The sequence below is a fragment of the Echiichthys vipera genome, assembly GCF_963691815.1.
Source record: "Echiichthys vipera genome assembly, chromosome: X".
Classification (NCBI taxonomy): Eukaryota; Metazoa; Chordata; class Actinopteri; order Perciformes; family Trachinidae; genus Echiichthys; species Echiichthys vipera.
In genome coordinates, this window is record NC_139825.1 from 29170416 (window position 1) to 29184391 (window position 13976).

The 13976-nt window shown below is 40.9% G+C and overlaps 1 protein-coding gene across 5 annotated transcripts; it reads right to left on the bottom strand.

Annotated features, from left to right (window-relative positions):
* Positions 1–3534: 3534 nt before the first annotated feature.
* LOC310965198 (peroxisomal succinyl-coenzyme A thioesterase-like) lies at positions 3535–13507 on the bottom strand. Of its 5 annotated transcripts, XM_083938681.1 has the most exons (14): positions 13380–13507; positions 11328–11384; positions 10105–10219; positions 9010–9219; positions 8578–8677; positions 7975–8165; positions 7705–7880; positions 7465–7581; positions 6572–6657; positions 6089–6182; positions 5877–5957; positions 5454–5589; positions 5208–5315; positions 3535–3933 (listed from the first exon to the last, which is right to left on the bottom strand). In XM_083938681.1, the coding sequence occupies exons 2-13, from the start codon at positions 11337–11339 to the stop codon at positions 5215–5217; spliced, it is 1419 nt and encodes a 472-aa protein (XP_083794807.1). In that variant the 5' UTR covers positions 11340–11384; positions 13380–13507; the 3' UTR covers positions 3535–3933; positions 5208–5214. The 5 variants fall into 5 exon arrangements, with proteins under 5 accessions (XP_083794807.1, XP_083794806.1, XP_083794809.1 ...); XM_083938680.1 differs by lacking the exon at positions 3535–3933 and having other exon boundaries at positions 4945–5315; XM_083938683.1 differs by lacking the exon at positions 3535–3933 and having other exon boundaries at positions 4945–5315; positions 11190–11384.
* Between the last annotated feature and the right edge of the window lie 469 nt (positions 13508–13976).

Sequence of the window (13976 nt, forward strand, 5' to 3'; positions counted from 1 at the left end):
CTATACACTCTGCTTTATAGTTTTGTCAGTTGGTAATCAATAGTTCTGTAGTTTTGTTCTGCATAACCTGCTTATCACGCCAGACCTGGGGTGACCTTAGTGTTGTTTTATGTTTCCCAGTGTTTTATAGCCTTGTGTTTCCTGTTTTATTTTGTGACTCACATGTTGTCTTGTTCCAGGTCTCTTGTTTGTCACACCTGTGTGATTACCCCACCCAAATGTAGGGTGTAACAACTATTAACAGAAATATTCCAGACAGTTACTAACAGTCGAATGTGGCTAACACTGATTAGCTCAGGGCAGGCGCGTCACTAGCTCGTGAAAACCTCTGGGGCTGTAGCCCAGAAGTCAGCGTCTTTTCCAAACGGGGTTCGGGGAATTCTCCCCTGAGAAATGTTTGAACCTGTGCTGATAAACATGCAGTTGTGACGTAGTTTGGGAATTAAAGGAAAGACCTGGTCATGTGTGACTCCTGTCGGGGCAGGTCCACTGAGGAGGTTAATTCTTAGGTCAGCACAGACACCAGCAGCAGAATGAGACACGAGAACAGCCTCAGAAACACTGACATGCACCGACCTGATGTCAAGTGGACCGGGTTGAATCCACTGCAGGTCTGAAACTGTGCAGACTACAAACCATCACTGATCCGATGGACGTTTTCTCTCCTGACCCGGTGTTTGGGTTTAACCCGTTAACTGGATACTTTCAGCTGCGTCCACGGTTGCCATAGTGATGGCAGATGCGTAGCTGTCCTTGTGAATTCCTGAATACTTTTCAAGACACTTTTGAACATGACGTCACCGATCTGATCAGTCTTTATAGTTTTGTTTGAGTAAATGTGTCGGAATTTCACTTTAAGTCAATTTTCCATGTATCTGTACTTTAGTTAAGTAGATATAGTTTTGTGTACTTTTGACTTTTACTACATCTTAGAGCAAATATTTGTACTTTCTACTCCACTACATTTCTACACTGGGTTGTGTTACACGTTGCAATCACATTGTTATTTTTTTTTTGTCAAATTAAATGTAATCAATAGCGAAGGAGGAATCCGAACCGAGCAGGCAGTTGCAGGTGGTGTTATTTCTTCAAGGAGCGGAGTGAGACTGTGTTGGTTGAACACACCCACAATGGTTTTGGTTGTTCACATGTGAGTAAATGCAGCAACTTCCCAAATCAGCTTCCCCTGCCTGGTGCAGCTAACACGCTGAGCTGTCATTAGTTCAACGCAAGTTCAACAGTTAGTCCTATCTCACACAGGCTCCGCCCTCTCCGGAACTTGATGGTTAATACTCTTCTCCAATAATGGCATGCATTCACCCACTGAAAAGTATTTTTAATAAAACTTAATACAACTCTTTTAGTTCAGTGTGTTTTGTAGTAGTTCTTCTGGTTTTCTATTGCTACTTTATGCTGTTTATTCTTTCAACCTCACCTGTGAGCCTCCATCTCCTCCTCCTCTCCCTCCTCCAGCCTCTACTCCTCCAGCCTCTACTCCTCCAGCCTCTACTCCTCCATCTCCTCCGTACAAAACACCACTGACACATCTCCTCACACTATAAAGACTGATCAGGTAGGTAACGTTATGTTTAGCATTGTAACAAAGAACTAAACATAGAGGCATTCACAACGACAGCTAACCCATTCTCTTCCTAGATGCACTGGTCAGGAGAGAAAACGTCCGTCGGATCAGTGATGGTTTCTAGTCTGCACAGTTTCAGACCTGCAGAGGATTCAGCCCGGTCCACTTGACATCGGGTCGGTGCATGTCAGTGTTTCGGAGGCTACAGGCTGTTCTTATGTCTCATTCTGGCTGCTGGTGTCTGTTGTTCACTTTCTCACACACGACCATTGCTAGTGCACCGCCCTCCTTCAGCCACACAAAAAAATATATATTGTACTGATCTAAGTCGTAATCATTGACTGTATAAAGGTCTTAATATTATTGTCCAGTCAGCAGCCTGAATATCACTCCCCAACCAGTAGCACCGCCTCCTTGGGGCGATTTCTATCAGATTGAAATGATCATGGCCACGCTGGAAGTGTTTTATGGTGGAACCAAGTTAATTTTATTTGAGACACTTAAATATATTATTATTTATAATATTGATATAGTTTTACAAAAATAATGTATGTATAATTCATGTCTGGTGTTGCCATCTAGTGGTTGAACAGGATAACCAAATTAAACAATTTAATGTTACACTGTCAAGTTAGCTGTCAGACCTTTTTTCATTATGATTTGACCCATTGAACGGGTCATCTTACCCATCATCCCAAAAGTTGCCCCCCTAAGAAATTTGTCAGGAGCAGCCACTGGTCACAATTGCATGTTCATCTGCCCGATTTCAAAATTTTCTCCTGGGAGAATCCCCCGAACCCCGTCTAAATAGGACTCTGGTTTCTGGGCTAAAATCCCGGATGTTTCCACAAGCTAGCAACGCGCCTGATACATGACATGAACAGTGAGACAATTTGTGGTGCAACAATCATCAATTACTGTTATAAAGTAAAAAAAAACGTCACAATGATCATGAGTTTGGATGTATAAAATCAAATTTGTAATCTGAGGTTTTATTGTATTTTCCTCTAAATCTTTCATTGTTGGTGTTTTTTTTAACAGTTGCTGCCTTTCAACATAAAAATAATACAGGGAAATAAGTGTATCTCTTTGGCAATGAATATAAGCTTTGTTTAAAGCATGGCATTATTGAGGCTCTACAATAATAATAATAATAATAATAACAACAACAATAATACATTTTATTATCGGATTATTGAGAGCTTTGCAAATGATTAGGAAGATCTTGAAGAGAATATGCTTCTTTATTTGGAGCCAGTAAAGGTGTTGCAGGATGGGTGTAACGCATTTCTTTGAGTAACTTACACTTTGACTTCTAAAGAAGTCTCTTATGTTCTTTTTTTAAGCATCCTAGCTGCGCCTAATTACCAAACACAAACGCACATGGACCCAGATGTAAATTAAACCTCTGATTTTACAATCCTTCTAGCTGACGCGAACCAGGCAGAACAAAGTCCCAATTTACAGTAGCAGTATTATTAGCAGACCGGTGTGCGAGCAAGATGGAGTGACGGCGGGACGGCCAATCACACAAGAAACGGCAGAGCCAATGGAGGAACTTCAGCTTCTGTAAACACGTCTGTTTACTATCACGTAACATTGTTTTTGAAACGGTAAAAAGTGCAGGGGACCAAAACGGCCTTTTGAAAAAGTTTAAAACACACAAATAAAAGATAAAATACACCTTTATTGATCCAGGGAAATTCAGTTGTTGCACAGTAATTCATACAGAATATAGAAAAAAGATACTAAACTAAAATAATAGAATAAAAAATAGAAACTATAACAGAGTAACTATAATATGAAAATTACAATAGACTATACAAGATCATTTAGAGACAAAAAAAACAAAGAAAAGGGACACTAAATTCCCTTTTCTCATAGTTCTCACCAAAATATTGTATACATATAATCAAACATGAAGCTCAGGCAGCTTCAACAACACAGGCAGTGGAGGAAATATCGCTCAGCATTTCAAATGGGGCGGCAGTGGCTCAGTCCTTAGGTGGACCAACTGCTGGTCACTGGCAGCCACCTCGCTCTAACATCTCTCCATTAATTGCATGTACATAGGTGTATTTCGGGCCTGTGTGTGTGTAATATGAATAATAATAATACAGTGAAAACATCGAATTTCCCCGTGCACTAGGATGCTTCTACCGCTCTATCTGCACATGCGTCATCCATAGCTTGCAGAATACACATTTGGGATTGCACTCATAGTCCTTCTTTATCCTTAGAGAACACATTGTTACACCGTGGTGGAGCACGTGGTCAACCAGTGGTCTAACGCTCATCAGTGATTATTCGTCTCCTTCCTCTTCCTCTCTCTCCTATGTTGGCATCCATTGCTATAAAACAGAAGAGCTCACATTTGGCACTTTGAATGATTAAGCTCTGATTTCTAGTTGAACAATTGTGCAATATGTGTTTGCCCATGTGAGGAGTCAGAGTGAGAGTTAATTGTCTTTGAAGTTACTATCTATCAAAGAGTGAGTTAAAACAATGGTGATTGATCATGTGACCCACTAATGAAAGCACTTGTTGCCTCTTTGACGATTATTACAATCTCCATGTCTGTGTCTTCAGAACTTTAATCTGAGGATAATCATGAAAAGTGTTTGTCTTTAAGCAGAACTGGTTCAGGGGTTGGTACATGAGTAACAGGTTGTCGTTATTGTGTCCCAAGTACCAGTCTTAATGTGTTAACAATTGAGAAAAAACTGTAAATAAATAACATGGCCTGCAAACATTTCACTTTATTTCCATTTTTCTGCTGAACAGAAAATCCAAGAGAATGACACTCTCGACGAACTCTTCGCAGACCTCGACCAGAACGGAGACCTGGAGGTTGACTTCAAAGAGTTCATCCCAAACGACCCAAATGATTAGTTGGCATGTTACTCATCTAACTTTTTTAAAGGGACATTTCGGTATTTTTCAACCTGGACCCTATGTGAAACTTTAAAAAAAAAATTGGTTCAGTACTGAGCGTGAGCGCGGCAGCCTGGCCGCTGTGAACTGACAATGTAATTAACAGGACAACGCTGCACAATCAATACACATCCACAAAAAGTGCTTGTTTTTGAAAGGCTCAGGTTATAATCATAGGTGTCAGAAGATGGAAAAGTTATCCGTTATCCTGCCATGCTTTGATGTGTAGCACCTGATGCAGGTCAACATAGCAAGTTTTAGCGTTAGCTAATAGCATTAGCCTACCTCCACTCTGTCGCTCTGTGCTCTTGAAACAGCATTTAAAACAAACAAAAACCCAGAAGATTCCCCTTTAAGTTTAACTGAGTGACACAAGGTGTGTGAGAACATTTTGACCAGGTTGGATGGTGGATCTTTGTTACAAGTTTCGTAGTATAAAAGTTTGTTGCATGAAATAAAATGTATAAAGGATGAAAACAGGCAGATCCATACATTTACTACAAGGGCCCTCAGTGTGCAGCATTTTAGACCTGCAAACCCGCTGCCTTGTGGAGAATCTGCAGCCTGTTAAATATGAAGAAGTGAATTTGTGTTGAGATTTTCTGATATATCAGTTCTATGAGGTCCTGAGATACATGCAGCATTTCCCATTTTCACATTATGACAACATATTTTCTATCTCAAATTTTACCACGGATTCATTGTCTCAGATTTTTCCCCATAAAATCCAGGATCTTCTTCCAGGCATCTTGTTGGGCAGCAGCGTGTGGTGAGGGGTGACCTCCCCACAGAGTGACCACTGCGGGAAAAAAATTGGGCATTTATTATTATTTTTCACATTAGTTCCATATTCTATATTACAACGACCGCTCACACATTAAAAATGTATGACAAAAAGTCTAAAATAGGATCTGGCTTAATGAAAAATGCAGCTCACATTTTTTTGGTTTGACACTCCACAGGGACGCTCTTGAATTTGGTGTGTAAGGCGGTTCAATGAGGTGACCGGCACCGGGGTACGACAAGCGGGTGAACAGCTGGGATTTACCGGCAGCCCTCAAGGTCTCTTCGATCTGATGAACAATAAAACAACACTGTAACAACAACCACGAACCTAGAGTGAGCCCATAAAACAAATGCATACAAAATTAAACATCAGTTTAATTTACAGCTAAAGCTAGTGGATTTGAAGTGAGATCAAGACCTTTGAAATGTTTGACAAATGGGCTACTACACATAAAAAAAACACTATCAAATATACTTTGCCATGACTAAAAAAAAAATCAAGGACTGCTTAATAAATACTTTCCAACATCAATAATGTGTAATACTGGTAAACAGTAAATTAAGACAGTCTTACCAGGTTTGCGTTCTCCACACTTGAAGCACTCAGGTCATCTTCACCCACTATGCACATTAATGGACAGCTGAGGAGCTCGAGCTGCAAAAACACAAGATGTCATTCTGGAGCAGAGTTTCTCTTATTCATAAACATCAATATGCATATTGAGTTGATATTTAAGTGTGTACATGTGTGTTGTGGTGGGTTTAGGGGGGCTTCTAAGTCTTCACCTTCAGTTTTCTCTCAGGGGAAATGTTTGCAGGCAAGGAGACTTCTCTGAAACTGACACGGCCTTGATCATCGTAAGTCCAATATTTCTGGTCACTAAAAGGACACGTTGACAAAGAAAACCACAACTTAATCAGTCTATAGGAAGATTGTTGAAAACAACCTCCGTGGTGCACATTTTCTGCTTCTCAAATTCATAAAATCTGGGTAAAATACCTAAAAAGCTATTTTAAAAGATGTCAATCAATGATACAATTAAATTAAAACCCCACTGTAGACAGTGTATAAAATCTACACTATTATTAAAATTTAGTTTAACATGGTTTTTCCACAAAGAAAATAAAATAAGGGCAGGAAGCACAGCTACCCTTTCTCCCTCATTGATAAATTCTAGACCTGGCCTTGCCCTGTCCACCACCACTGGTCGTGCTCACACATGCATTTACAATAATATTGTACAGGTTACATCTTTAATGGGCATTTACCTCTCAAAGTGGTCCGTCCTGCCTTCTGTATCTGAGAGCTGGATGGTACTTCCTGCTGGACCATTGATACAAATCAAACAAGAGGGCTGGAGGAAAGAACATTAATTGTTGAAAGTCAATGTGAACTCACCAAACTTCATTTAAAGTCTGAACTTTCTGTTGCTTGGCACATATTATAAAACGGATCACTCGAATCACACAATGTAATTGGAAATGTCAATCAGCTGTACTGGTGTGCCGGTAACACGGTGTTGATAGAGTGCTATCTTTAGTTTAAGCTAACCCTACATGTTCACAGACGTAATAGCTAAATCTGTCTACAGAAAAAGCTTTTGTTTTCAGTAGATTTCCAAGTTACAACAAGATTAAGCAAGCAAAAAAGTTTGGTGTTTATATGTGTCGTGTTTAAATGTGTATATGTGTGAATTTCACGATGCCTACAAGCTATGCTAACGCTAGGCTATGCTTGGTTAAGCTAACAGGGCAGCAATAGGCTTAGTTAAATCAAGATAGTACGTTCCATAGCAACCACAGGTCAGGAGGGCCTATTGTTTTGTAAGAACAATGGTTTGTGGATGATTTTTGTTAATAAAACGGTTTAAATTGGAATCTGTCCATCACTTTAATATTGCCATAGTTGGTAACCGTTTTATAAAAGCAATAGCTCACTTCAGGCTGTGATATGTTGGGATTATATCACAGCTAAGGGGTGTTGTTCGGCCCGACGCGAAGCCCAACATACCACGGCCTGTCGTGAGCTACTGCTTAATAATATACATTTTATACTCATTCTCTAAAAATCAGGTGTTAGTTTTCCGCATACAATTTTTCATGCGCATGGTGCTTTGTATTTATCAAACTGTAGATGACAGAGAACGGCCTCTCTCACATACCTTGACATCGCCCTTAGTGGCAATTCGAAGAGTCAGGTAGACTCCAAAGGAGAGGCCTATGATCCCAATTCTGTCGGCACAGACCTGGTGATGATCTTGAAGCAGGTGGAATGCTGACTGCCCAAACAATCAAGTTGTTTTATTTTTAAGGGGATCAAAGTAAATGTGAGTTTTTTTGTTAAAGTGAATTGTTTACATGATGCAGAAAAAAATAAATGAAGGTAAAGCATTTCATCTTACTTTAAAATATGAATCACCAACATTGACATGGCTTTGTGGTCCAGGCAAATCTTTGTGACCTATGTAGGCAAGGGACAAGCTAGCATAGCCCTTTGAAGCAAAAAGGGCAGAACGGTACTCGACCAGTCCTCCACCCATTCCCCACAGGTCCAACATGGCCGGAAATGGGCCTGGGCCTGCAGGAAAATCCATACGGTAAGTATGGAGTCCACAGTCTGTCCACGGCACACTTAAAAATTTGTGAGTGAATCCTTTAAATCTTGTGCTCACCGGGGGGTAAAAACAACGTCCCCACAACTCCATCCTGGCGGATCTCTGTTCTCTGTACGCCTGGTGCCATGTACCAGCGCTCAGTAGCCACTGCAGCCAGCTCGGTGCTCTGTCTCTCACTGGGTGAAACGTGGCCCTCCAGTAAGGAAATGAGCATTACGTACGGTGTCTCAACGTTTTTTTTCCTCAGCCTGTAAAGAAAGGGCAAATTTCAGTCACACAACGTTTTACCACTTATTGTCGAAATGACAGCATTGAGTGTGGCAGTGTGGCTTTTCCCAGTAAATTAAACAAGACCCAATGAAAAGGACATGAGCTGATATTCATTTGATATTACATTTTGATGGGACAGGTGGGTGTATGCATTCTGGGGTTATGAGATTTACCCAGTAGACTAATTTATAAATAACTCAGCCACTTAGGTTGTGGTCATTTATTATTGGAAGGCATATGGAAAATATGAAAAAAAAAAAAAGACCACTGTCAAACGCTGCATTATCAACAAGGTTTATGCGGAGTTGGTAGACTTTGCAACAATAAGACAATGGGTTTGATGCCACAAACATTGTTTTGAGCTCTTAGTGAACTTGTTTTATCACCCGCCTCAATCCTTCTCTTGCACCAGGAGCCGGCTGCAGTCCCCAGAACAGTCCCATCGGCTCACAGCCCACATATGAACCCCCGACTGAATGATCCCTGGTCACTATTGAGAAGACAGAAAGACAGAGAGGCGGGATTAATGACTGCCTTTATAAATGCCGTCCAATGGTTAATATAATCTGATTACTAAAAGTTGCATGACACATGGATTCAATGTTTATCTTCCATCAACCATATCTGCTGCTCTGATTTAATATTACTTTATTCAGCTTATATTGTTCTTTTAGTGATTCAAATCTCCTTTTCGTTGTGAATAACTGTATGAGTTTTGGTTAAATGAGATGTGAATAATAAACTACCTGCAAAAAACGTCATTGTAAAATAACTCTTGTTTTAATCGTGCAGTTTATTACCATGTAACTCAATGCGACTCACAGTTGACAGTGCCATCTGCATTCGTAGTATAATGGGCAAATGCCTCCCACAGGTCACCATCATCACTCTTCATTTGTGCACACACTGTGACGGGATACTGTGGGGGCAGGAAACGTCCTTTGATGCTGATCTGTTCATCTATGAGTCCACGAACAGGAGCGGCTGTCAACAGGGGGGCTGGCCTAAAGCGGCTCTTCCACCGAACTCCACCTACGGTAGAAGAAAACTGGAAAGTATTACAGAAGAAACTCTAAGGGCGCATTCACGCTGTCCATCCGTTCCTTGCCCAAGCACGCTTCACGCTGAAGTCTAGTTCGTTTGATCAGTGTTGCATCACGTCGCATCGTGTTACGACGTGATGACTTAGAGGCAGCAAGAAGCATTTGCTCCCCCCCCCGCGGGCAAGGGGGGGGGGGCACGGTACGGACGGACAGTGTGAGTGCGCTGTAGATAATAGCGTATTTCAAATGCTCTATTGTCAAACTATCAAGTATCACAGGGCTGATAATGATCCAATTGGCTCAGGTCTGAAGATGTTTTAATGCACTTGACAGATGATTTTGTCCACAGCAATTTAAATACCTAACCCCACCAATTGAAGGCAATTTTGGGTTCATTGTCTAGCTAAAGGTCACTTTGACATGTGGACAGGAAGAGCTGGAAATCAAAATCACTACTTCTAAATAATAGCAGACCACCTGACCTGCAGTAACCCTCCTTTACTAATGTACATATGTTTCTGCATGGGGAGACAAGTGTCCCAGACTGGTTTCAATAACTTTGGTACAGTACTTCATGAGATAGAAAGAATGTTTTTTAAAAAGCTTAATATTGTAATAGAGCAAGTCCTTGGCCCCTTACCACTTACATCAAATTCTCTCAACAGGTTTTTGAGCAGCTCACTTACAAAAGTCCTACAGTGAAATGATGCAGAAAACAACAAGCACTTTTGTCTAAATGTTAAATGAATACATTGCAAATACAACATTAATACATCACAAACCTTCATGTAAATCAAAGTACATTTCACTGCTCAGCTCACACACAAGCTCTCCATATAACCCCTAAAAACATAATAAAGAACAATATTCTTACCCATAGCACGATGCAAACATGTCAGGTTCCTATGAAGACCGATGGTTGGGAACATCTTCGTTTCTATGAGCTGCCGTATTATCGCCCCAGTCACATGAGCTCTGCTTCTTCTGCCCTGTCAACGGAAGTTCAGGGTTACATATTAAACCTTGTACTGTAACTGATCCAAGGGTGAATTATACGCTGCTTGCTCCTCTGTTGGTAAGCATGACCTATTGTGTCAGAAAACAGTTGCTACTTAAAGACTGGCTGAGTCCTGAAAAATGCAAGTTTTTGCTTTTCCACTCAGGACTGAACTCTGCTATTTTTAGTCACTAAGACTTTCATTGACTTGAGTCATTAAGATACTATTTTTTCCTTTTTGTTTGTTCAGTTACATCAGGTTATTATTTGCTTTGTCGATTACTTTCTCAATTAATTAATAAGTCGATTGGTCTATAAAATGTCAGCACATGCTGAAAAATGTTGATCCGTGTAGCCCAACAGGACTCAAATGTCTCCGCTGTTTACTTCCACTACAGAAACCTTGTCAGTGCCATCGCGGTCGGCCCTATGCTGGCACAGACTTTCACAGTCTGATAGAACACTTCACCCATTTTAGCAACTTAGATTAAGATTGACATTAACATTTACGTAGATTTCTAAATCCCCTATTGTGGCCATCGTTGCCAGGTTGCACTTGATCAGCGTAGCCAGCCCAGACGGCTTTTGTTTAGCTCCCTCTACCTGCAGCAGCAGACGAGAACTTTGGTTGCCGGCTCGGTGGATTATCTCACGGTGCTGGGTCGTATGGAGACGTCTTATTCAGGCGTCAATAAAGGCCTTGAGGACCAACATGCCAAATATAAATAGCGACAGCCCAGCCCTGGACAATGCCCCAGATCTGGGGCATTTACATCAGGTTGTGCAAACCATTCAGGGGACAAGAACAGGATCCACCACCCCCGACCGTCACAAGCAGTGTTGGGCAGTAACACATTACTGTAATTATTATTTCCCCAGTAACAAGTGTAAGGGATTGCTGTTTTCAAATCAGTTATCATATTACAGTTACTAATCTAAGTTACGCTGTGTTACTGAGTTACCAGAACGTGTTTTTGTCCTGACTGGCTATCTTATCTGATGACAGATATGTGCGGCAGGTCAAAGAGCAAAGCCCTGGGGTAGGTGGGCTGCTGCCTTTAGCTCTTCAGAATCAGTGTGGTTGAGTGATGTTACGTCACCCGTTCATTCATCGGGCTCCGCCCACTCCACCAGTACAGTCCAGCAGAGGGTGAAGCCTATGTGAAATATAAGAAAACAAAGAATACAATAATGTAACCCTAGTTTTATCAGCACAAGCGGAGCCCTCTACCTCAGGCCAGGTCTCTCATATGGTGCGTGTTGAAGAGGGTGTAGAAGACAGTGGTACTGCCTTATATACTGAATGCCATGTATTCAGGTAGGCACGACGGGATTACCTAATACGTGCACTTGAGCACATTGGCATTATGCACAGGCCACTGTGTTTGCCTTCATTAAAGCACCTGAAAACTGCTGCTACAGCAGGCTTTAACCATACAGACCTCTACACACATTTGGTAGGTTATAACTCGATATTCTGCTTTTTTATAAATAAAAACATTATACGTATAGGCTACAGTATAACAACAGAGATCTGTTCAGTGTTCTAAAGAGGCAAATTCAAAAGCAGGATGCACAAGTGATCAGGTAATCGATCGCTTATGAGGAGAATAGAACGAAATGAAGGTTTCGTATGAAGTTTTAGCATCTTTTAAAACTTGCTCCAGTCAATATTGTGTTGATAATGATTTTCATATGCTGGTATGTGTGATTCATAGAGATATATGCAAGAACTAGATATCAAAAATCCAATTGTGATTAAGGGTCCAGGTCTGAGGAGTTAGCTCTCCTGTGTTGGGCCATGCGTTTATGCAGTGGTTGTTTTGTTTCTCCATTGTAGAGATCTTTGCATTCCTCGTTGCATTGAACAGCATAAACCTGCTTTTGTGGTTGTGTGGTGTTCTGTCCTTGGGATGTACTAGTCTCTGTCTGAGTGTGTTACTGGGTGTGAAATACACAGGGATGCAGTGTTTGTTGCAGATCCTCCTGAGTTTCTCTGATACCCTAGTCACATACACTTTGGTTTTCTTTCTGGAAGCAGCTGCCGTTTTCACAAAGGTCCAGCTGAGGTAACCACAAGTTGTGAGGGCAAAACCTACTTCCCACCAACGACTGCCACTCTAACGACGGTCGTTGGCACTTGGAGCACAAAGGGTTCCAGTGACATCATCGGCGTTATGAAAGGTTAAATACCTGGATCTCCACACCAGATAGCAGCTGAAAAGGTGTTATGTGCAATATTTACTCTACTTTCATCCATAATTTCTGACAAAGAATGATACAATTGACCTCGGGACCATACTGACTATTAACTCACTCAGTATCAAGCATATTTACTGAATAGTTTTTGAGAAATTCAGCCTCAAAGTTCCTTTTTTTGCATTGATAAAAGGCATTATGTGAAATATTTCCTCTACTGTAAAAATCTGTCCATCCATACTTTCTGACAAAGAAGCATACAGTTGACCTAACCCTTACTCCATTCACCCATACTTACATGCAATATAGTGTGTAATTCTTTTGAACATTTGGAGTAAATAAAAATAATCTAATTTCCGTGTGTTCTCTCTATATCCTTGAAAATCAGTCAGGTTTGCAAGAACTGGTTCAATATAAAATACTGTCACAGCAGCTTTGACAACCTTTGTCAGAAATTATGTTTGAAAGGGATTTTACAGTAGAGTAAATATTGCACATAATGCCTTTTATCAATGCAAAAAAAGTAAGTTTGAGGCCGTGCTTGATACTGAGTCAGTGAGCAGTAAACGTAGTATTGAGGTGCAAAATGTCATTCGTTGTAAGAAATTAGTCTGAAAGCATCAGATTATAGCATTTCAGTTCATTGGCACGTCTGTTTTTATTGCCTTCGAATAATCAATGTTTTATTTTGAAAACCGGAAATTCCGTGCGTTTAGGATACGTTCTGTAATACGGGCGCGGCTGGTTTGACTACGAAAAGACGAACGGCGGCCGCAGTCTGTCAAAGACGGACACAATTATTTAAAATGACAGCATGTCTTACTCCAGGTTTTTTGGGTGCTGAGTTTCAATTTAGGGGTGCTGGATCCCGAGTTTAACTTTCTTTAGGCTCACTGTGCAGAAAACCAAAACGGGTGACTTTATATATAAAAATATTTAAAAGGTTGTCTTACCACTAGGGACCTTCCACAGCAGCGTAGAAAAGTGCGTAAACTTTGGCACCAAAGCTCTGAAACTTTTCTTTAAATATGTCCTCGCCATGAAAGGAGCTATTTTTGTATGTTCATGGGAAGGAGGTTGGGACACCAAACAAGAATGGCGGCACTCTGGGAGTATGACGCATGCGCAGTGGAACTGGAGCTGTGCTGTTGTAGGGTTCAGCCCAGATGGCGCAAGAATTAAAGTGATGGTTTGGGCCGTTTCTTTCTCTCTTTCTTTATTAGTGCGTCACCCATTGAGCCGTGGAAATAGCAGAGTAGATTTTACTGCGCATGTATCGTACCCCCAGAGGTTTGGTCACTCAACCTCTTTTCATTAGTCTCGTTTGGCAAAATAGCGCTTTACTCGGGATGACGTGTCCACACTGTTTTTCATAATAATGCGTTATTCTGATCAAATATTTAATTTTAGACAGCGTCATGATTTACATAGCAAAGTCAACGTTAGCTTTTATCAGCAACCCATTCTTAGATAGAAATACTTCTTCAGTTTTATACAGAACTTTCTAATGGAAAGAGATGGAATAATAATAAGAAGCACTTTGAGTCTGC

Coding starts and splice junctions, on each gene's coding strand:
- LOC310965198 (XM_083938681.1), bottom strand. Junction 5,958..6,088: donor CCCCTGAGAGAAAACTGAAG/GTGAAGACTTAG, acceptor GTGTTTTTGCAG/CTCGAGCTCCTCAGCTGTCC. Junction 5,316..5,453: donor GAGTGTCAAACCAAAAAAAT/GTGAGCTGCATT, acceptor TTTTTCCCGCAG/TGGTCACTCTGTGGGGAGGT.